The sequence below is a fragment of the Lynx canadensis genome, chromosome B2 (assembly GCF_007474595.2).
Source record: "Lynx canadensis isolate LIC74 chromosome B2, mLynCan4.pri.v2, whole genome shotgun sequence".
Taxonomy (NCBI): domain Eukaryota; kingdom Metazoa; phylum Chordata; class Mammalia; order Carnivora; family Felidae; genus Lynx; species Lynx canadensis.
This window is the reverse complement of record NC_044307.1, coordinates 135793975-135818427: the sequence shown is the minus strand read 5'-3', so window position 1 is coordinate 135818427 and position 24453 is coordinate 135793975. Positions and strand designations below refer to the sequence as shown.

General features: G+C 47.2%; 1 protein-coding gene across 2 annotated transcripts; it reads right to left on the bottom strand.

Moving 5' to 3' along the window:
* Positions 1 to 1884: 1884 nt before the first annotated feature.
* Positions 1885 to 14794, bottom strand: LOC115514517 (UL16-binding protein 1-like). 2 transcript variants are annotated; one of them, XM_030316581.1, is made up of 5 exons: positions 14613 to 14794; positions 8305 to 8568; positions 7796 to 8068; positions 6956 to 7087; positions 1885 to 2079 (listed from the first exon to the last, which is right to left on the bottom strand). In XM_030316581.1, the coding sequence occupies exons 1-5, from the start codon at positions 14701 to 14703 to the stop codon at positions 2042 to 2044; spliced, it is 798 nt and encodes a 265-aa protein (XP_030172441.1). In that variant the 5' UTR covers positions 14704 to 14794; the 3' UTR covers positions 1885 to 2041. The 2 variants fall into 2 exon arrangements, with proteins under 2 accessions (XP_030172441.1, XP_032449154.1); XM_032593263.1 differs by having other exon boundaries at positions 14625 to 14794.
* Positions 14795 to 24453: the final 9659 nt, after the last annotated feature.

Here is a 24453-nt window from a genome sequence, read left to right as displayed (position 1 = left end):
CAAAGTGGGGCAGCCACTCTGGAAAACAGTATGGAGGTTCCTCCAAAAACTAAAAATAGATACATATATCTATATATATATCTATACACACACACACACACACACACAAACACACACACAATGCAGTATTAGTCAGCAGTCGAAAAGAATGAAATCTTGCCATTTGCCACCACGTGGATGGCACTAGAGGGTTTTATGCTAAGCGAAATTAGAGAAAGACAAATCTATGACTTTACTCATATGAGGACTTGAAGATACAAAACAGATGAACACAACGGAAGGGAAGCAAAAATAATATAAAAACAGCGATGGGAACAAAACATTAAGAGACTCTTAAATGTGGAGAACAAACAGAGGGTTACTGTGGGAGCTGTAGGAGGAGGGACAGGCTAAATGGCTAAGGGGCATTAACATGATAACGAACTTGAATGTAAATTTAAAAAAAATGAAAAAAACAGGGGCGCCTGGGTGGCTCAGTCAGTTAAGCGGCCGACTTCGGCTCAGGTCACGATCTCGCGGTCCGTGAGTTCGAGCCCCGCGTCGGGCTCTGTGCTGACTGCTCGGAGCCTGGAGCCTGTTTCGGATTCTGTGTCTCCCTCTCTCTCTGACCCTCCCCCGCTCATGCTCTGTCTCTCTCTGTCTCAAAAATAAATAAATGTTTTTAAAAAAAAATGAAAAAACCAAAAAGAATCCAGAGAAATCAGACCACATGGTGCAGCACATGTAACATCCATGTCCATTCATGCATTTGGGGAATGCACTTTTATTTAGCACTTTTCTTAGTATGTTATTTCATTTTCTTTTGATACTAAGTGATAGAATTATTTTATTTATTTATTTTCAAATGTTTCTTGTGAGCGAGAGCATGCACGGGGGAGGGGCAGAGAGACAGAGGGAGAGAGAGGATCTGAGGCAGCCTCCACGCTGACAGCAGAGAGCCCGACGTGGGGCTGGAACTCACGAACCCTGAGATCATGACCTGAGCCAGAGTCGGACACTTAACTGACTGAACCACCCAGGCGCCCCAAAGTGATGGAATTCTTGCTCTGAAATGTTTAAATGCTTGACTAAGGAATCTCAACAAAGAGAACGTTTTCCATCTCGTCCTTTGGTTGTGGAATATCAGATTCTTCTATGCACTTTGGCCTTGTTCTTGCAGACACTTGTGCCAAAAAATATCATTTGAAGTTATGGAAACTCAGGGATTTTTTTTCTGATAAATGACCTCATTGACGTCTAAAGAGAACAATGTATATGTGATAGTTCTCTGCAGTAATTTCTATGTAAATATATTTAAATAAAATATCACTGTAATAAAAATGGTAGTTAACTCGGAATTTGTGTTTTATCCCATAAAGAACTCCTTGCTCTTCCTCACTTTGTGGGGTAAATATAACTGGTGATTCTGCTAGATTTCTTGTGGAAGCAGAGACTTTAAGGCTCACTCCAAAATCACATTTCAAGGAGCCATCTGTGGGTCCCAGTGCAAACAATGCAAATCCAACATGCCAACTGCAAACAAACATTTGAATATGAAGTAATCGAGAATCTTTCTGATTTCCCCTGATCCCCCATCTACAGGAGTGACTCTCCTGTCGTCTCTCCCCGCTGAGTCACCTCCTTCAGTGCACAGTGAATCTTCCTGGCAGAAACAGATCTGCTTCTAAAAATTAAGTTATTCTTCCATGAGCAAAGGATTGGTATCCAGAATATATAAAGAGCTCCTACAGATACATAAGTCATTCTAAGAGTTGTGCAAGGGCTTAGAGCAAGTTCCAGATGATAAATAAGCCTATGAAATCATTGAACACATCCTCAATAATCAAGATAACACAAATAACAATGGGAGGCCCCACACAGGCATCAAACGGACAAAATTTTATTTTATTATTGGTTTACTTTTTGACAACATCCTAAATATATCTATAGCAAGTGGTGGACAGGAAATAGACTAACACGAGTTCTCTTAGGTGTTGGTAGGAGTATAAATGGAATCACTCATTTGCCCTCTATTTCATCACGTCCAGACAGTAGTTGATGTTCAGCCCACTGCACGGCAATCCCAGTGTTCCTTCCAGGCTGGAAAACACGGAGACCAAAAAGCGTGGAGATGTATGTGTTTTCGCTGCGGTGTTACGTGCCGTAGCAACCATTAGCAATATGATATCCGAGTGAAGTACAACATATACACCATGTTAAGAGATTTGTTTCTCTCTGCTTAAGACTAAATAATCAGAAGGACTTTCCAAAGTGATACAAAGACAGACCCGAACACCAGGGGAACACAGCTTTCAAATGTATATTTGAGGACATCTGGCTGACATCCCCTAACAGTGGCCTCGTGAATCTAAATCTCTCTACCTACGTGTAAAAATTAAAGCAATCAACCAAAAAGGCACATAAAACTCTGTAACCCCCATTTTCAGCACACCCAGGAAATGGAAAATGCCTAAGTCCATCCCTGTCTGTGACCATGATGGACACTGTTGGAACTTGAAGCAGAGTCTGAGGACGAGGCGGTGGTCAGGGGCCCTGACTCAGTATGGGATGATCCGTGGTGATGCGGGAGAATGTCCCGGTGGGTGGGAAATACATCCCAAAGTACATCACGAAAACTGGGAGGACATTGGTGTGACCGCTTACTGTCATATGGTTCAGGAAGAGAAGCGTCTGTACAGGACTTGCAACTTCTTTATAGTTCAGGCCTGTTTCAAAAATTTTTATCGTTACAAAAAATGGGAATTTAAGAAACACTCGTGTTTCAGAATTTGATGTGACAAGGTAAGTGACTCGGAACACAGCCTGGTCATTTTTTCAAGGCGGGTCCTCCCTCTTTGTCCCCTTCGGACTCTGTGCTCCGGCCTTCGGCAGCTTCTGTCTCCTCCACGTCCTCAGCATGGCCAGCCCAGGGCCTCATGGACAGGAAAGCCGCTAAGTTCCGGATCGGAGTTGTGCACACTGATCTCTATGGAGCCTGACCCTCACTTTGGTGCAGGAGAGGCAGGCAACTGAATCAGCTCTTTTGCAGTGAGATCGCCCTCCAAGCCGTGTATGTGTGTGTGTGTGTGTGGGGGGGGTGCATGCGTGCATGCATGCACGTGTATGTATGTGCGTGTGTGTATGTGTGTACGTGCATGTGCCCAAATACTTTCCTGCTCCAAACTCATGGCTGCCAAGGGATTTCCCTCACAGCCTCCCATCCCATTTCTTACCCTCCAACAAATACCCTGAGGTCCTCACCATCATGCCTCTAGGCTTTGTGTTCTGGCACATTCCTCGGTCAGGTGTTCTGGATTACATGGGCCAACAGCCTGGAACTCAGGAAAGGGGGGCACAAATACTACCTTCCATTCAGTCTTCCTTACCCTCCTATTTCAGTCAGAGCTCCCCTGACAAATAGAACCAGTATGAGGTGTAGACAGATAAGAAGGGCTTGGCTCATGTGACTAGGGAGGCTGCCGACTCCAAAAGCTGCAGTGTGGGCCAGCATACAAAAGCCCAGGAGAGCCAGTGGCTCTTGGTCATACACTCACAACTAGGGAGGAATGTCTGCATAGAACTATGAATCAAAAAAAAAAAAAAAAAAAAAAAAAACCACTATGAGTCATTGGCTGGGTGGTTTCCTAAACTCAAGTAGGAATGAAATAAGACATTAGTGGGAGATGATGCAATAATCCAGTGCTTGCTCCTGCTGAGGGTGCCCCCCCTGGTCTCCTAATTCAGGTGTTAGCCCTGCCTGCCCTGAAGGCCAGGGCTGGGGTCTCTCTTGCTGTGAAGGATGGGCAGCCCCCCTTAACATCTCTGTCACTGGAGTCTCTTTGGGTAGGTGGAAATAGAGCCCTAACCAAGATTCAGAACTCTATCAGATTCAAGAGGTGAAGACCTTCCCCTTCATCACCACATTGGTGTGAATTGTGAATTTTAAGTTAGTTATTTATGAATCAATATCTAGATTTATGTATTCATTTATTAAGTTTATGCATTTATTTTGAGAGAGAGAAAAAGCGTGAGTGGGGGAGGGGCACAGAGAGCGCAAAAGAGAATCCCCAAGCTGGCTCCACACTGTCAGCAGCTGAGCCCGACGTGGTGCTGGAATGCACAAACTGAGATCATGACATACGCCGAAGTCAGATGCTTAACCGACTGAGCCACCCAGGTGCCCCGATTTTAAGTTATTTAAATGTTGGTTTAATGGCTGCATGATTGAGACAGTATGAAAGTGAAGGTGCTAAAGTAGGCTAAAGCTAACATGTGGAAATGTCAGGTAGAAGGTGAAATCAGATCATAGTATAGATGGGTTTGGCACCTCACTGGTAAGGAAACATGGCAATATAAATTCTTCCCTCAGGTGCCCCAAACTTTTCCCCACTGCTTGCCTGCAAGTCTGGCTGCAAGGGCAAAAAATCTGCTAGAAAACATAGATGATAAGATAGCTAACTGCCGTTCATCCAGATTGAATTAAGACTTGTGCACTTGCAGGGCGCCTGGGTGGCTCAGTCGGTTAAGCGTCCGACTTCAGCTCAGGTCATTATCACGGTTCTTGGGTTCAAGCCTCGCATCAGGCTCTGTGCTGACAGCTCGGAGCCTAGAGCCTGCTTCGGATTCTTTGTCTCTCTCTCTCTTTGCCCCTTGTCCACTTACACTCTGTCCTTCTCGCTCTCAAAAATAAATAAACATTAAAAAAAAGAAAAATAATAAGAAAAAAAGAAGGAATATGATAATGATATTAATAAACATATTTATATAATACTAATATAATTATATATTGATTATATATAATTACATATAATATCATAAAGAGGACAATCCAACAAGGAGATATAACAATTGTAAACATTTATGCACCCCAATGGGTGCACACAAATACATAAAACAGTTAATAACAAATATTAAAGAACTATTAGATAATAACAGAATAATAGTAGGGGACTTTAACACCCTACTCACATCAAGTGACAGGTCATCTAAACAGAAAATGAATGAAGAAATGATGGCTTTGAATGACGCTGCACCAGATGTATTTAATAGTATATTCAGAACACTCCATCCTAAAACAGCAGAATGCACATTCTTTTCAAGTACACATGGAACATTCTCCAGAATAGATAACTTATTAGCCCACAAATCAAGACTCAACAAATTCAAGAAGATTGAAGTCATAGCATGCATCTTTTTCTTGAATTTTGTTTTTAAATTTACATCCAAATTAGTTAGCATATAGTGCAACAATGATTTCAGGAGTAGATTCCTTAGTGCCCCCTTACCCATTTAGCCCATCCCCCCTCCCACAACCCCTCCCATAACCCTCAGTTTGTTCTCCATATTTATGAGTCTCTTCTGTCTTGCCCCCGTTCCTGTTTTTATATTATTTTTATTTCCCTTCCCTTATGTTCATCTGTTTTGTCTCTTGAAGTCCTCATATGAGTGAAGTCATATGATTTTTGTCTTTCTCTAATTTCACTTAGCATAATACCCTCCCTTGAGTGTCTCGTCCTCCAAACGACACAGCGTTGCCTTTCCTGAATATGCTCCTAGTGAATCTGCCCAGAACTAATTTCCTAAATATCTGTTAAATCACAGAGTTTGCTCTATTCCCTATGCTCTTGAGTAGAGACAGGTTCAGCACACTAGTACAGGCTTCATCCACTTTCCCACAGCCTTAGGACCGTGAGGAACGATGGTCACTTGGAATTCATTTTTCTACATGGGGACTGTGTAGAGTAGGAGGTCTTAGTCTATTTTCTCCTTGAATGGGAAAAGGTGTCTGTGGATCGAGCAGAATGAGAGTCTGGGGGTCTCCCCATCCTGCTACCAGGCTAAGACCTCCCCAGCAGTCAGGGACCACTGGTCCCCTATGTCCCCCCATTGTGCCCACAATACCGGCTGCCCGCCTAGACACCAGGCAAGGACGTGTTCAGGTTTCCATGTGGGGATGGCCAGAGTGATCATGGTGATAACCTGAGGCGATGGGTGTGAAGGCCATAGAGGCAGGGACGGACTGCTCCCCCATCTCCCGGGTCAGCTCTGCCCCCCCATCTCCCGGGTCAGCTCTGCCCCCCCATCTCCTGGGTCAGCTCTGCTCCCCCATCTCCCGGGTCAGCTCTGCCCCTCCATCTCCCAGGTCAGCTCTGCTCCCACATCTCCCGGGTCAGCACTGCTCCCCCATCTCCTGGGTCAGCTCTGCCCCTCCATCTCCCGGGTCAGCTCTGCCCCCCCATCTCCCGGGCCCGCTCTGTCCCCCCGTCTCCCGGGTCAGCTCTGCTCCAAGCAGGGGTGCTCAGTGGCTCTGGATCTGAGGTCTACAGGAAGCGAGCTGCCAGTGCCTGCAGCAGCCTGAGCCGGATTCCCCACGCTTCTACATCTTGCCATGCACAGTCTCCACTGTTCACTTTCTGCCTCACATGCTAAGACCCAAGCCACCGTCTGGGGGAACACAGCACGCAACTCCAGGCTTTCCAGTTGCCTCTGCCCGGCCTTCCCACTCCCTCCCCCGGAACAGACACTGGTGCCTCTCCTCGTAGGCCCCTGGATGGAGTCGCCTCCCCTGAGACATCACGTGGAGCCACCACGCCTCTCGTGCTCCAATGTGAGTACTGCCCAAGCGGTGTGTCCCTCTCCCCGCACACCACCCGCACTGGGCCAAATTGACTCTCTTCAATCTAGAATCAGGTCTGAGTCGGGCCTGACCTTGCTAGATCTCCTTAGCGTCAACAGGCCTTATGCATTGGGGGGCCCCTCCCCTTTCTCAGCGGCCTTAACAGTGAGGCCTTATGACAACTCAGGGCTGAGCTTGTCCACGTTACTGCTAACAACTGACAGGGGAACTCATCACCTCGTCTCACTTCTGCGATGACAAGGTTCAGTGAGTGGGCAGGGTCGGGCGGGGGAGTCACCTGTCCCTGTCCTCACACCAGGCCATTTGCCCCTCCCTTCCCGCTCCATCTGCTCTCAGTACCTGTCACTCTAAAAGACTCTGCCTGGATGCGAGTTATGATTAAGCGGCTGAGAATCACAGGGAGGATCCAGGTGATGGGTCTGAGGGCCGTGGCCCCGGACTGGGCCGTGACTTGCTGCGTGCCTGGCGGGGCTGAAATGGAAACACAAGAGGGTTTCAGACCCCAAATCCTGTTTCAGACTTAAATCGGAAGAGATACGCCCTCCGCTCCTCCTGCCGCAGATGATCCCACGCTGCAGATGCTTTCTGTCACTCTACATCGTGGCAGCTGCTGTGACAGGTTCTGGGGCGGGAACCGAGGAAAGACACGGGACCTGTCCCGAAGGACCTCGCACAGCTAAAGGGGGAAGCACGGGTTCCAACATAACTGGTCACTCCTGCTGTGGCAGAAGAGGTGGTCACGGAGCATGAGGGTGGTGACAGTTGACCCCCTCTCTGGAGCTAACAGTGCACGTGGCCAGGAATGATCCCCGGCCAGAGACAAGATGAGATGAGAAGATCAATGATTCTCAGGAAAGGGAAGAGCGAGAAGGAATCTCTGGAATCAGACTGACACCCTCATGTTTGGGGCCAAGAGGGAATCCAAGAAATCCCAGAAAACTAAAGGACATGCAGCAAGGAAGAGATTTCAGGAGTTGAGAAGGGAAAGGAAGGACGCTAGAACATAATGTGGCCATTACTCTCCCCTAAAGAAATTCACCATGGATGGATCACCTTCTCTGGCTCTGTTTCTGTCTCTCTCTCTCTCTCTCTCTCTCTCTCACACACACACACGCACACTACAGTGGAGAAGGTAGGCCCGATTTCAAGAGAACAACTCCATCCAGTCTTCTGAGTTACCTGTTGTCTCCCACAGTTCATCCCAGTGCATCAGTATTCGCTCAAGCCACTTGTTACAATCTCCAACTGAGATCTTCATGAGGGAATTGGTCAAATCTCTGTCACTCTCCCATGAGGCCTTTATCTGTCGGCCTCTAGGACAAAGTGTCCAATTTCCACTCTCTGAGTTAAAGAAGTAGGACATCTGTTCATTGATGTGAAACTCCCAGGATCCGCTGGTGCGTCCGTTGTCCCCACGCACACACACCATCCTGCCCTGCAGGGAGAGAGAGTCTGTCCCCCACCCCCACCATGGGCATGAGGTCAGCCTCTGGTCTTGACCGATCCCTTGTCCCACCCGCTGTCCACTCCTCGGCTCCCCTTCACCCTTCTTGGTCCTGTTCTGTCCCTCTTCACTGCCCTGGCTGCTGGGCCACGCGTGTGGGACCCATGTCTAAGTTGTACGTGAACACAATAGGTCCCTGGCCCTACAAACTGTTCTACTTCTGCCCTGGGCCTTTCCGACTTACCACTGGGTGTAAAATCCGCTGCTTTCCAGTCAAGTAGTTTCTTCTTGAGCTCTTCTGCCAGGTCTTTCAGAGTTTCGGTCTGTCTCTCCCAAAACACTATGTCATTCACATTCCTCCCCAGAGGACCAAAGACTTCGACCTTCTTGTTCCCACAGGCGTAATACAGAAACGTGTTTCCATTGACCTTGCCTCGAATCTCACACCATGGTTCTCCGGGATTGGGCTTTGGTGTGATGGGGAATTCAAAGGCAGGAGAAAGAGCATCTGCAAATGAAAACGTAAGTTAGGGTTGGGGTTGGAAGAACAGACCCAGAGGCGTGCCTCTCCCACCCATGTGACAGTCATTGTATCTCTGCAGGGCTGGCCTAGCAGAGCAAAGGCGGCCCCTGCACAGCCCCTCGCCCCTAACCATTGAAGGCTGGCGCACTTCCCTTCTTGGAAAAGGACCAAGGATCGGGATTCCTCTGCCTGACCAGAAACCATAGAGCCAGGGACATGTCCCCTGTGTCTACCAGGCTGATATCCAGCGTCACTCAGTCTTTAATCAATTCAGGCACGTGCTACGCTGGCCATGGGAAGAAGAGGTCTACATGCCGGCTGACGGTCAGGATCTATCCCAGTGTCTCTCAGAAGATGAGGGGCGCCGGGGTGGCTCAGTCAGCGGAGCGTCCGACTTCAGCTCGGGTCATGATCTCACGGCTCGTGAGTTCGAGCCCCGCGTCGGGCTCAGTGCTGACAGCCCAGAGCCTGGAGCCTGCTTCGGATTCTGTGTCTCCCTCTCTCTGCCCCTCCTCCACTCATGCGCTCTCTCTCTCTCTCTCTCTCTCTCTCTCTCAAAAATAAACAAACATTAAACATTAAATTATTAAATAAAATAATTCTTAAATAAAATTATTATAAAATTAAATTATTAAATAGAAACAAACATTAAAAAAATTTTTTTAATAAGATGAGAGACCGTGAGGGGGCCTACTCCTGAGGAGCTGAGTCAGGGCGGGGAAGGGTGAGGACAGGATCCAAAGTCAGAGAAGAGAGATTTGCAATCCTGGGTCCCAGCATTTAGCACAGGCCTGGTCATGGTGATCATCTACCATTAGGATGGGCCTTGGAGGCTTGGAAAGAAGGATGGTCCACACGGCACAGACTAGAATATCAGGAATTCCATGACAGATAGTGGTAAGGGATTAAAAAGGCCCGGAGAAGTGCATATGACAGAACAAATGTAGTAAGAAATGCCGAAACAAAACCAAAAATATGCCCATCAACTATGCTCACGGAGCGGTCTGGAGGACTCTCAATGAAACTCATAAAAAATGCATGGTCCCACTGAGAAGGAGAACTACAGAGCCATTTCCCCGATGAACATGGATGCAAAAATTCTCAACAAGTTACTAGCCAACCCATGCCAACAATCCATTAAAAGAAGTACTCGCCACGATCAAGTGGAATTTATTCCTGGGATGCAAGGCTGCTTCAATAGCCACAAATCAATCAACATGGTACCTCACATTAATTAGAGAAAGAACAAGAACACGATCCTCTCAACAGATACAGAAAAAGCATTTGACAAGATACAGTATCCTTCTTGATGAAAACCCACAAGAAAGGACGGATAGAAGGAACATACCCCAAGATCACAAAGGCCAGGTAGGAAACACCCACCGCTGGTATCATCCTCAAGGGGGAAAAACTGAGAGCTTTCCCCCTAAGGTCAGGAACATGACAGGGATGCCCGCTGTCACCACCGTTGTTCAACATAGCGTTGGAAGTCCTAGCCTCAACGATCAGACAACAAAAAGAAATAAAAGGCATTCAAATCAGCAAGGAAGAAGTCAAACTTTCATGCTTCCTAGATGACATGATACTCTCTGTGGAAAACCCAAAAGACTCCACCAAAAACCTGCTACGACTGATACATGAATTCAGCAAAGTTGCAGGATATAAGTCAATGTACAGAAATCTGTGGCGTTTGTCTACACCAATAATGAAGCAGCAGAAAGAGCAATCAAGGAATCAACCCCATGGTACTGAAAACCATAAAATACCTAGGAATGAATTCACCAAAGAGGTGAAAGATCTATATGCTGCGAAGTACAGAAATCTCGGAAAGAAATTCAAGAGGACAAAGAAGTAGAAAAACATCCCATGCTCGTGGATTGAAAGAGGAAATATTGTTATAATGTCAACACCACCCAAAGCCACCTGCATATTCAATGCAATCCCTATCAAACGGACACCAGCATTCTTCACAGAGCTAGAACAAACAATTCCAAAATTTGCAGGGAACCAGAAATGACCCGAATATCCAAAGCACTGTTGAAAGGGAACACCAAAGCTGGAGGCATCACAATTCCAGACTCTAAGCTGGCTTACAAAGCTGTAATCATCAAGACAGTATAGTACGGGCACAAAAACAGACACACAGATCAAAGGAACGGAACAGAAAACCCAGAAATAGACCCACAAACATACGGCCAACTAATCTTTGACAAAGCAGGGAAGACTATCCAGTGGCAATTAAGTCTCTTCAGCAAATGGTGTTAGGAAAACTGGACAGCCCGTGCAGAAGAACGAACCCGGGCCACTTTCTTACATCATACACAAAATAAACTCAAAATGGATTAAAAAAACCACCTAAATGTGGGACAGGAAACCATCCAAATCCTAGAGGAGAAAACAGGCTACAATCTCTTTGACCTCGGCTGCAAAAACTTCTTACCTGACATGTCTCTGGAGGCAAGGAACACAAAGGCAAACATGAACTGTTGGGACCTAATCAAGACGAGGTCTGTTTCCTTCCGCACATTCGACAAAACTAAAAGTCCATGGACGGAACGAGAGAAGATATTTGCAAATGAGATATCCGATAAAGGGTTACTATCCAAAATCTATCAAGAACTTACCAAACTCAACACCCAAGAAACAAATAATCCAGTGAAGAAAGAGGTAAAAGACACGAACAGACACTTTTCCAAAGAAGTCATCCAGATGGCCAACAGGCACATGAAAAGATGCTCAACATCACACATCATCAGGGAAGTACAATGAGACACCACCTCACACCAGTGAGAATGGCGAAAATCATCAACTGGGGAAACATCAGCTATTGGCAAGGATGTGGAGGAAGGTAAAGCCTTTTTCACTGCTGCTGGGACTGCAAACTGGTGCAGCCAGTAGGGAAAACAATATGGAAGTTCCTCAAAAAATTAAAAGTATAACTAGCCTATGACCCCTTAGTTGCACTACTAGGTACCGCTCCAAAGGATACCAAAATGCTGATTTTAAGGGGCACATGCACCCCAGTGTTTTAGCAGCACTATCCACAATAGCCAAATTATGGAATGGGCCAGATGTCCATCGAGTGACAAACGGATAAAGAAGATCTAGTATAAATACACTATGCATTTATATATAAATGTATAAATATATATAAATGTATATACTTTATAAATAAATGGAATATTACTTGGTGATCAAAAGGAATGAAATCTTGCCATTTGCAGCCATGTGGATGGAACTAGAGCATATTATGCTAAGCAAAATAAGTCACAGAAAGATAAGTATATGATTTCACGCATATGTGGAAGGTTAAGAAACACAACATGAACATAGGGGAAGGGAACGAAAAATAAGATACAAACAGAGAGGGAGGCAAACCATAAGAGACTGAAATACAGAGAAGAAACTGAGGGTTGCTGGAGGGGTAATGGGTGGGGGGATGGGCTGAATGGGTGGTGGGCATTAAGGAGGGCACCTGTTGGGACAAGCATGGGTGTTACATGTAATTGATGAATCCCTACATTCTACTCCTGAAACCATTATTACGCCCTATGTTAGCTTGGATTTTAATAACATTCAAAAAACAGAAACCAAAAAACAGTGCATGGTGAGAAGGCACCAAAATCCTGAAGAAGCTTAGTCATGGCAGGGCGCCTGGGTGGCTCAGTCAGTTAAGTGTGCAACTTTGGCTCAGGTCATGATCTCCCAGTTTGTGGCTCGAGCCCTGCATCGGGCTTTGCACTGACAGTGCAGAGCCTGCATGGGATTCCTTCTCTCTCCTTCTCTGTCTCTCTTCTCTCTCTGCCCCTCCCCCATTTGCGCCCACACTCTCTCTCTCTCTCTCTCTCTCTCTCTCTCTCTAAATAAAACAAAAGAAGCTTAGTGATGGCTATCTTTGAAGGCAGAAGCTTGGCGGTAATGGGACGGTGTTGCAGAATCAGGCTCCCAGTGGTATTGGCGGTGGGAAGTCCTGATATAATAGATTTGAGGTATAGGCGCTCAACTGTCCGAAGCAGGGAGGCGGCAACGATTGAAACGATCCTAGAATGATCCTAGACGCTGGAAAGCAGCCAGGGGCCTGACCCACAGAAAGCTGTCCATCCCTCTGGCTCACAGAACACATGACTGTAAAGGCAAAGTAGTTGGACAGCCAACCCGAAGACTGCTGGAGTTAAACAATAAAAACTAAGACCAATCCCCAAGATGGATGAGGAGGAAGCTGAAAGCGGTGACCCCACAGAGACTCTGGATCCTCTGCCCAGGTTCCAGAACGGAGCCGCCTCTCAGAACTGCAACTCTTTACTAGAAGCAGAAGCCAGGTTCCAATCAGGAGGGACCCTTCAGGTCAACAGCAAGAGCAATGCTTCCTGCTGGCCTTCCCCAAAGAGTCATGTGGTCATTTACAGGGGTGAGCGTACTCTGGGGAGCAGAGACCACCGGGACGTTTTCACTGCGTAAACCTACTGCGTGAGTTGACACCATCCACAGGGATCGAAAGCGTCCTCAGGGGCCCCTGTTATTGAGCTGGTGCAGGGCAGGGGGTGAAAAGACACCTCTCCCAGCCCCTGTTCACAGCGACACCATTTGGCTCAGGTACCCACATCACCATGTGGTCCTTTCACATCCCCCACCTCTGTCCCAGGAGTGAAAAATCTTTGCAGTTGAATTACTTGTGGGTTGGGGGCTAGGTTGCAAGGAAATTCAAGTACAGTACTCTTACACGGCCTTCTCTTCTCTCCAAATAGAATGTTTAAAAAGTACTTATCCTGGATGCAGTGAGAGAGAGGAGTACCAACATCAAAACCTCTCTGAATGCAAGGGTATGAAGGAGCCCTCTTCTATTTTCATTTAAATGCCAGCCCGGGGGCGCCTGGGTGGCGCAGTCGGTTAAGCGTCCGACTTCAGCCAGGTCACGATCTCGCGGTCCGTGAGTTCGAGCCCCGCGTCGGGCTCTGGGCTGATGGCTAGGAGCCTGGAGCCTGTTTCCGATCCTGTGTCTCCCTCTCTCTCTGCCCCTCCCCCGTTCATGCTCTGTCTCTCTCTGTCCCAAAAATAAATAAACATTGAAAAAAATTTTTTTAAAAATAAAAAAATAAAAATAAATAAATGCCAGCCCGGTGCAAAGATTTTTCCCGGGTCTCTGCTGTAAGTAACCGACAGTGCTCTTGTAGCAGGGAAGCGGCCATAACAATCCCTGGATGAATGAGTGTGGCTGAACCTGCTTCCTCGGTCATAGGACCCTGTAGAAGCTGTGACATAGAGGTATTGTGTTAGGAAAAGGTGCTCTGTGCACTTTGTGACATCCCCATTGGAATATCGGGAAGAGACCTTTACTGTGTTGGAGCCAGGCAATGCCACTTGCAGCAGGGAAAGTCACACGGAGTAAGAGGCTGCAGGTGAGGTCCAGGGGTCTGGTAGCCAGGAGGTCTCTGGCCATAGGATATCAGACCTGCCCACTCTGAGCTGGGAGGTGCTGGGACGTGGCTGGTGGAAGAGCTTCTGGAGCCGGACGCGGGGGGGGGGGGAGGGGGCGGGGGGGTAAAGGGGGGGAGGGGGGCAGTGAACTGAGAAGTCCAAGTGCTCCGGTAACGGGAATGGAGACTCGTGCGGGCAGAGTTGTGTGAGCCGCGTCGCGGGGCAGGTTTATCTGGCAGTTCCTTCGCTGAGGGATCGCCCTCCGTCCTGCCCAAAGCCCGGGGCTCAGGGGCTGAGACTCCGGCTTAGGCTCCGCGAGGAGGCCGTCTTTCCCTCCCCCTGCTCCGGCTCTGCTGCCCCGCCCCCACCGGGTCCACCCGGCCGCAGCAGCGCTTTCGGAGGAAACTGCCCATTTACAGTTACCTCTCCGGGTCCCGGGAACCCACGACCCGCAGACGCCGCGGACGCGGAACAAGCCGGCAGGGGAATAATTGAGGAGGAGGACGGAACGCCACCCGGCGAGAAGGCTCCAGAACCCCTCGGGGCACACCGCAACTCCTTCCAAGTCTTAATGCTCCTCCCGACCGCCGCACTGCCCCCCGCCCAGGTTCTACCTCTGAACTCACAGCCGCGAGGCGCTGAATCTGTTAGCAGAAACCGGAGCAGGAGACAAAGACGGAGGGTGGTGTCCCCAAGCCGAGCCATGGTCGGCAGCGGGAGGGCGGCGTGAAAAGCGCGGCAGGGCGGATGGGAGTCCTCTAGCAACTCCGAGCTGGAGAAAACCGGCGTCTAAGAGGTCCGACTTCCTCTGAGGGTGGGACGAGCGCAGCTTGCCCTAATATGGGTGTGGGAGGAGTAGAGGCTCCTGTGGGCGGAGCCAGTCACCTGCTTAGCAGCCTTCCTCAGCCTCTTCTGCCCTGGCGTCTCTGGACCAGAAGACGGAGAAAAGGCGGGGGCGGGGGGGGGGGGCGCCCGGGTGGCTCAGTCGGTTGAGCGTCCGACTTTGGTTCAGGTCATGATCTCACGGTTCGTGAGTTCGAGCCCGAAGCGGGGCTCCGTGCAGACAGCTCAGAGGCTGGAGCCTGCTTCGGATTCTGTCTCCCTCTCTCTCTGCCCCTCCCCTCTCTCTGCCCCTCCCCTCTCTCTGCCCCTGCTCATGCTCTGTCTCTCTGTCTCAAAAATAAATAAAACATTAAAAAAAATTTTTTTTAAAAGAAGATGGAGAAAAAAAAAAGATGGAGAAAAGGGAACTTGGTCGAAAAGTACTGCCAGCCAGGGCGCCTGGGTAGCTCAGGTCCTGATCTCTGTCATGATTTCTGGCTCAGGTCATGATCTCACGATTCCTGAGTTCTCGCACCCGCCCCCCCCCCCCCTCAGCCCCAACCCGAGCTCTGCGCTGTCAGTTTCCTGCTTCAGTGTGGAAGTGTCTGTTTGGAGCTGGCTTGGGGTTCTCTGTCTCGCACACTCTCTGCCCCTCCCCTGCTCTCGGGCTCGTGTTCTCTCTCTCTCTCTCTCTCTCTCTCTCTAGGATAATTAATTAACCGTTAAAAACAGGAAAAGAAGTACTTCCAGGAGATGGGAGCGAGAGGACAAGGATGGGAGTGCAGGGTGGGAAGCTAAGTCTTAAGACCTCTTGATGCTAGACGGTTGGGTTTTTGTTGGTTTTTTTGTTTGTTTTTGCTTTTGTTAACTGCATGTGCTGTATTAGCATCTGTGTTTTGCTTGTTTTTAAGTTTTGAGAGAGAGAGAGCGAGCGAGCAGGGGAGGGGCAGAGAGAGAGGGAGAGAGAATCCCAAGCAGGCTGCACACTGTCAGGGAGGAGGACCCCGACGCGGGACTGTATCTCACAAACTGTGAGATCCTGACCTGAGGAGAAACCAAGAGTCGGATGCTTAACCGGCAGAGCCACCCAAACACCCCGATGCTAAAGAGTTTTAGAAAAGCCAGCCTGACTCAGCACAGATTCCTTGGGGGAGGAGAGGGGTAGGCGCACCTGTCAGGGGCATTACTCCCATTTGGTGGGAGCAGCATGGTGGCTCCATGTGAGGCACCACCGGTAAGAGAACTCCATCCAGGAGCTAAGAGGAGAGGGTCCAGGGTTTAAGCCCAGGGAGAGGAGTGGGATCACAGCATACACAGCCTTCGGGAGGACCTCGCCCCAGCCCCACAAGGGATTGCCACCTAGCTGGCACTGTAACTCAGTTTTTAAAAGGCCATTCTACCATCCTGCCAACCCGGCTGCTTCGGAATGGAGAACATGGTGAGACCAGTGGATTCCAGGAGCGTGGGCCCATTGCCACATTTTGTCTCCTGTGAAGTGAGTTCCTTGATCAGAAGCAACAGCGCATGAAACACAGTGAGAGTGGATAAGGAAGTATACAAGGCCATGGACGGCAGTTTTGGCAAAAGCACTCCATGCAAAGAAGGCAAATCGATATCCACGGTGTAAGTATCTATTTCAAAAACGAGAATGCTGCACCTTTCCATGGTGGAAGTGTTCCAGTGGGATCCACATGCCAGCTGGCTCATCACCCTGAGGAAGGGAGCCATGTCACGGCTCAGTGTTAGTCTCTGCTGCTGGCAGATTGGGCACTCAGCAGTGGGCACAGCCAGGTCAGCCTTGGGGAATGCCCAGCACGTAACATCCATTCCTTCCACCATAGCTGCTTTGTTCATGAGCCCGCTGGGCAATGCGGGGTGCCTGGGGAGACAGGCTGACTGATATTCACAGAATGGGTCATCCCAGCCATTTGATTAAAATCCTCCTGTCCTTTGGGATGAGCACTGGGTGTTGTGTGTAAGCAACGAACCACGGGAGTCTACCCCAAAAACCAAGAGCACACTTTTTTTTTCAATATATGAAATTTATTGTCAAATTGGTTTCCATACAACACCCAGTGCTCATCCCAAAAGGTGCCCTCCTCAATACCCATCACCCACCCTCCCCTCCCTCCCACCCCCCATCAACCCTCAGTTTGTTCTCAGTTTTTAAGAGTCTCTTATGCTTTGGCCCAAGAGCACACTTTACACACACTGTATGTTAGCCAATTTGACAGTAAATGATATTAAAAATAATAAAATAAAAATAAAATCCTCCTGTTCTGAGGTCACCCTTTGGTGAGCATTCACATGACACCCAAATACCCTTGTGTTTTCAGAGAATTCTCTCCACATACTTCTCCCCCAAATCTCTTTGTCACCAAGTTTCCAATTGGATTTTCCAATCCCTGGCCATCCAGCCAAACCATTGGCCACAGCCCAAAAATTGGTATATAATTGCATATCTGTCCATTTCTCCTTCCAGGCAAAGTGTACAGCCTGGCATAGTGCCTCAAGTTCTGCCCACTAAGAAAATTTCCTTTACCCATTGTCCTTCAGGAATATTCCAGAGAAGGGCTGTGATGCTGAAGCTGTGACTTTCAGGGGGCACCCGCATATCTTACATAACCGTCTGAAAACCAGGCCCACGTCTTCTCTTCCTCTGTCCACTGACAGTAGGGAACTTTCCATGAGACGTTCGGTGCAGGCTGGGAGAGAGAAGGCAGTGTGGCAGGAGTGGGGACCGTGGGCTTTCAGGCAACTTCTTCGCATAACTTCTTTGTGTCTTCAGGGCCTGATCAGGCCAGATCATGCACGTCCCACTTCCATTTGATGATGGAAAGCTGCTGCGTGTGCCCAACTTTATGGCTTGTTGGGTCAGAAAACACCAAACTGATAATGGGCAGTTCAGGTCACATGGTGATTCAAGCCCCCCATTAAGGCCCAGCACGGGCCAAGATTTGTTTTTCAAAAGGAGGGCAGTTATCTGTAGGTGAGGGCAGGGTCCTGCTCCAAATCCTAAAGGTCTACACTGTGACCTACCTATAGAGGCTGCCAAAGGCTCCAAATATCATCCTTAATTGGAATAAGATGTGCATTGTATCAGGGCCAATATCCTGGCCGTGACACTCCACCATAGTGTTTGTAATCTGGTACCTTTGGGAGAAACTAGAAAAAGAATACCTGGGACTCCTCTATATTATTTCCAACAACTGTATGAATTTATACACATAATTTATAGTTATGTCAAATTTTTTTTAATTTTTTTGATGTTTATTTATTATTGAGAGACAGACACAGAGTGTGAGCAGGGGAGGGGTAGAGAGAGGGGGAGACACAGAACCTGAAGCAGGCTCCAGGCTCCGAGCTGTCAGCACAGAGCCCGACGCGGGCCTCGAACCCACAAACTGTGAGATCGTGACCTGAGCCGAAGTCGGTTGCCTAACCAACTGAGCCACCCAGGTGCCCCTATTATATCAAAATTTTTAAAAAATTCATTTAAAAACTGTTAATCTAAAGGAAACCTGCTCCAATGTGAAAAATGGGGGGAAAAAAAAGTCATCCTTATCTGCCATTGATACTTCAGGCACCATGAAATCTCTCGGAATGTACGCCTGATGGGCAAGCAGCTTGTAGACAACGTTGGGTCTGTCCCAGAGTATCTTCTTATTCTGCACCCCACTAAAAACTAATAATAACTACCTCTTTTGTGCTGTGTTGGGGTGTAAGGAGAGAAAATATATGTTAGGAAATGCAAAAATGGATGGATGGATGGATGGATAGATGGATTATTGTTGGGATGATTTTTGGATTCTTCTCCGTGCAGCATCTATGATTCCAGACATCTCCCACCTATCCTCCTGATACCTTTCTTCTCTATGAGATCTTCTTCCACAATAACTCAAGATCCAGGCATCCTGATCTTATTCAGGATTCTCAGATCATGGATGCCCCTAAGCTCTTTAGTATGTGATCATCTCTTTCTCCAGAAATCACTTTCCCCGTTTTCCCACCTAGTTAAATGTTATTTCTCCCCAGGATGCACCTCTCATGAAGTCTTCACTACCCTCTTGGAGAGAATCAAGCATGCCTTCCTTTGTGTCTTAAAGTCTTTGACCAGAGTAGTTTCACAAGTTGTACTGTCTGTCTCCCTCAGCAGATATATCAGTTCCTTTAGGTTTTTGAGAACAAAGGACATCCTCCTAATACAAAGGAAATGTACGGCACAAAAACAGACACATAGACCAATGGAATAAAATAGAAACCCCAGAACTAGACCCACAAAAGTATGGCCAACTAATCTTTGACAAAGCAGGAAAGAATATCCAATGGATAAAAGACAGTCTCTTTAACAAATGGTGCTGGGAGAACTGGACACAACATGCAGAAGGATGAATCTAGACCACTTTCTTACACCATTCACAAAAACAAACTCAAAATGGATAAAGGACCTGAATGTGAGACAGGAAACCATCAAAACCCTAGAGGAGAAAACGGGAAAAAACCTCTCTGACCTCAGCCACAGCAATTTCTTACTTGACACATCCCCAAAGGCAAGGGAATTAAAAGCAAAAATGAACTATTGGGACCTCATGAAGACAAAAAGCTTCTGCACAGCAAAGGAAACAATCAACAAAACTAAAAGGCAACCAACGGAATGGGGAAAGATATTTGCAAATGACATATCAGACAAAGGGCTAATATCCAAAATCTATAAAGAGCTCACCAAACTCCACACCCAAAAAACAAATAATCCAGTGAAGAAATGGGCAGAAAACATGAATAGACACTTCTCTAAAGAAGACATCCAGATGGCCAACAGGCACATGAAAAGATGCTCAACGTCGCTCCCATTAGGGAAATACAAATCAAAACCACACTCAGATATCACCTCACGCCAGTCAGAGTAGCTAAAATGAACAAATCAGGAGACTATAGATGCTGGCAAGGATGTGGAGAAACGGTAACCCTCTTGCACTGTTGGTGGGAATGCAAACTGGTGCAGCCACTCTGGAAACCAGTGTGGAGGTTCCTCAAAAAATTAAAAATAGAGCTACCCTATGACCCAGCAATAGCACTGCTAGGAATTTACCCAAGGGATACAGGAGTGCTGATGCATAGGGGCACTTGTACCCCAATGTTTATAGCAGCACTCTCAACAATAGCCAAATTATGGAAAGAGCCTAAATGTCCATCAACTGACGAATGGATGAAGAAATTGTGGTTTATATACACAATGGAATACTACGTGGCAATGAGAAAGAATGAAATATGGCCCTTTGTAGCAACATGGATGGAATTGGAGAGTGTTATGTTAAGTGAAATAAGTCATACAGAGAAAGACAGATACCATATGTTTTCACTTATGTGGATCCTGAGAAACTTAACAGAAGTCTATGGGGGAGGGGAAGAAAAAAAGAAAAGAGGTTAGAGAGGGAGAGAGCCAAAGCATAAGAGACTCTTAAAAAAACTGAGAACAAACTGAGGGTTGATGGGGAGTGGGAGGGAGGAGAGGGTGAGTGATGGGTATTGAGGAGGGCACCTGTTGGGATGAGCACTGGGTTTTGTATGGAAACTAATTTGACAATAAATTTCATATTAAAAAATTTTTTTTAAATTTAAAAAATAAAAAATACAAAGGAAATATATTTGTTTGGGGTGTTTTGTTTTGGAACAAAATGCAGGGCCAGATACATTGGTTGTTGTGAGGAGAAGCTCAGGAATTCTGAGGAGATTGAATTGTGGTATTCTCTAACTCTGAAGATGGGAGAAGTTCTTGGGTGTGCAGAGACTGGAAAGAGCCCAAACCCAAGCAGAGTTTCCTTAGGCTCTTCAACAAACACTGTTTCTTGACTGAAGACCTGAGGATGATGGGAAGAACAGACCTCAAGTCATGTCAATAATAATTGAAACAACTGGAAGCCATTGCTTCACCTCCTCTTTCTCTCCTGACCACGGGGAGTTGTCTCTCATCCCACTGGGGGGTCCTGGTAATTGCCAGCTCTTAGAGTGACTAAGGCACTCTCTATTGATCCCCTATGTGATCCTACTAGTTCAGGGTACATAGAAAAAAAATTTCCTTATATTTTCCTCAATCCCAATCCCACTCCAAATGACTCCTGTTTTAAGCATTCCTTCTGGATTCTGAGTCCTGCTCCTGCTGTGTCCTGCCCCCCTCTGACCACAGGGCCAGACCCACAAAGACAAGGATGATCCCAGTAAAGGAATGGTGGAGGCTGGCCCACAAAATGCCTCCTGGCATCCATCCTCCCATGTAAGCTCCTCTCACGCTCAACAGGGATGACATTGCAACTTTCAGGATATAATGGAAATACTAAAACATGACTTCCAAGTCCAGATCACAGAAGACATCGAAGTGTCCACCATTCTCGTTTGGTTCTCTCACTCTAGGGAAAGCCAGCTCTCATGTCTTAAGGACACTCAAGTAGTTCTATGGAGAATTCCTTGTGATGAGAAGCTGAGACCTCCTGCCAACAGTCACAGGAGTGATCCAGCTTGGAAGCAGATGCTACCGCCCCAGTCAAACCCTCTGATCATTGCAACTCCAGTTAGCATTTGGACTGCAGCCTCATGGGGGACTCTGAGCCAGAACCTGATAGCTATCGTGTTCCTGAATTCTTGACCCACAGAAACTATGTAAGATAATACATCATTATTGGAATTCTAAGCCACTAAATTTGAGGGAAGTCTGTTAAGTCACAACAGGCGATTATAACAGATTTGTGTACCTGGAAGTGTGACAAAACATGCAGGTGGCTTTGGAAGTGGGCAACAGGTGGAAGCTGAGAGGACACTGAGATAAGAGTCAGGGAAAGCCTGCAGAACTTTGAGGACACCATCAGAGGAGCCTCATGGCATCTGAGGAAGCTGCCAGTAAACGCTCCAAGGAAAAGTAGAGGACCAAGACTCTTCTCTCCCACTCAGACCCAAGGTTGCCCAAGACATGAGGATTCTGAGGAAAGAGCAGGAACTCTTACATAGATTGTTAGTTATAGATCAAGAGGACACTCAGTAAGGAAGGATGGTGGGGTGGAGGGGATGGGGGTGGGGGACTCAGGAGAAGGGAGAGGTGGTTAGGGCCATGGACTGTAGACCTGAAAGACATACAGTGAATGCGTTTGTCGAATCCCTCACAGCATGCTACCCTCAGCACCCACTACCTCCCAAATAATTCAATACACTAGTTCCTCACACATTCACTGAACATCTCGGATGTGTCACCCTTCTCCTAGAAAGTCAAGGCAAACAAGCATGTGCCCTTTCCGAAGAGAACTAATCAACCCGGTGTGAGAGCCATATAGATGTATACCTGCCTAGAACACAGAATGGTATTCTGGTATTCGGGCAGCAGCCCGAACTTTTAGAACATAGGAGAGAGGAAACGAATTCCATCAGAAATGGCTGGGAAGACTTGATGGAAGATGACATTATCTGGGCCCTGAAGCAATTTGACCCTTTGTTCAGATAGAAAAAGATCATCTAGACAAAGGGACGGGCAGGAGTCAGTACAAAGGTGCACACCAGTGTGAGAGCCAGTGAGCAGGCTGTACTCGAAGGCCTGGCTACGGAGCAAATGCGCTGACGTACCGTCCTCCATTGGCTTACCTTCCCCTTCCTCTGCGGAGGACGGAAGCCTGGCCTCGTTCTACACAATGTCCCTTCCATAATCGTAGAAGCCAGCAAGAGGGGATCGTGTCTACACAGAAACACTGTGAAGATCAAATTGGAAAAGCTCAGGAAACTTGAAGGCAATATTCCAGCATTAATTACTATTTTATTATGATGACTGTGTTGTAGTTAACTGTTGATATGAACGATTGATGATAACCTGCTCATCGTAAGTTTCCCTGATTCCTTTTGGTCCCGGTGTTGGTCCTCAGAATTTGGTCCTCAGAACAAGTCTGCCTCCAGCTCTCTAAAAACCAAAGGAGTTCTTACCCTGCCTCAAAAGCACTAAGGAAGCTACAGGTGTATGGCATTTTATCCGTCGCGGGCAGAAGAACCCAGCACCCCAAAATGGCGCACTCCAAATATACTTCTCAGGGCTAAGAAGCAGCCTTCTCCCTTGACCCTCCAAGCCATTTGAAGATCTAACCTCTATAACTCTACAATTCCTCCCGTGCAGGAAACTAAGATTGGACTCATTGTTTCCCTAACTTTGTTCTCAAAGATATTTGACTTCTAGCCCCCTGCTACTCTCTGCTCTGGGCCTGAAATAAACAGGTGCCTAGATCTTAGCTCTCGAAGAAAGAAAAAAAAAGTAAGGCACTGGTATCCACCCATTATCTGGCTTCCACTCTTTCTTGGTTCTAACAACTCAGGTTTATGGCTAGACTCTGGACCTTGCACGATTCACACCTTGTTTCCCCAAGATTCCCTGTACATAGGTATAGTCATGTAACCAGGCTCTCATCAAAGACCTAAAACAAAGTATTGTGAGAAATCCTCCCAAAAGACATCTGATGTAAGTCCTTTCCCCCTTCCTTTCTCTCCTTCTGGCTGCCTAGAATATAGACAAGATGTCTCAAGCTCAGGTAGCCATCTGGGAATGTGGCATGAAAAGCAAGGTGAGGGGCGCCTGGGTGGATAGTCAGTGAAGCATCCAACTCGTGACTTTGCCTCAGCTCATGCTCCCGTGGTTCATGGGATCAAGCCCTGCACTGGGCTCTGTGTGCTGACCAGGCAAAGCCTGCTTGGGATTCTCTGTCTTCCTCTCTCTCTGCCCCTCCCCTGCTCATACTCTATCTCTCTCTCCTAATTAATTAGTAATTAAAAAGAAAAACAAACTGAGGCTAATGGGACAAGACAAAAGGAGTCTTAGATCCTCGACTCCATGATGAATTATCAGAGCCCAGGGCAACCTCCACACTCCTATGTGAAAGTGAAATAAACTCCGTTCTTAACCATCCCTCACTATTGTCTCATGCCCAAATCCAACCCTACACAACATGTAATTCCCTCCTGTGATTTTTGCACACTTGGTTGCTATGTTCTGGCTGAGTTCCAGAGCCACAATTCCTACAGTTCTCCAAAACTGAGATGGGAACCTGGTCAATATACCTTACCCTGAAAACATTTTGGAGATGACAGTTCTGAACAGGACTAACGCTAATAAAAACGGGAGAGCAATGAAAGTCTATTTTGATTCCTGATCCCCTTTATCAGACCAGAGCTCTCCCTCCTATAGCACTTATGTTGGGGGAAGGGGTGTGGCTCCAATAGTGGCCATTTAGTGAGAAACTTAGTGGCCATTTATTCTCTTAGCGAGAATAGAAACCAGTATGTCTTCACTTCTATTAGGGGTAATTGAATTTTAAACCTTAATGTTTAAACGCTAACACTAAAGACTTTATACATTCCGTTAAAGGAAATTCGGCAACATTCATTGGATAAATATTAATACCTACATGTTAGAAAATGATCTAGGAAGTGAAGATTTTTCATGAGGATGACAGAGACAGACCCTGCTCTTCAGAAGTTCAAGATGTCATGGGGAAACTGAGTGCAGATTCAAAGGCAGACGAGAATTTTAGTTACTGAGATGCATGCTGAAACATTCAGGGCAAATTTTGTAATATCTGCCACTCTGAAATGCATCAGAAATAGGGTACGTTG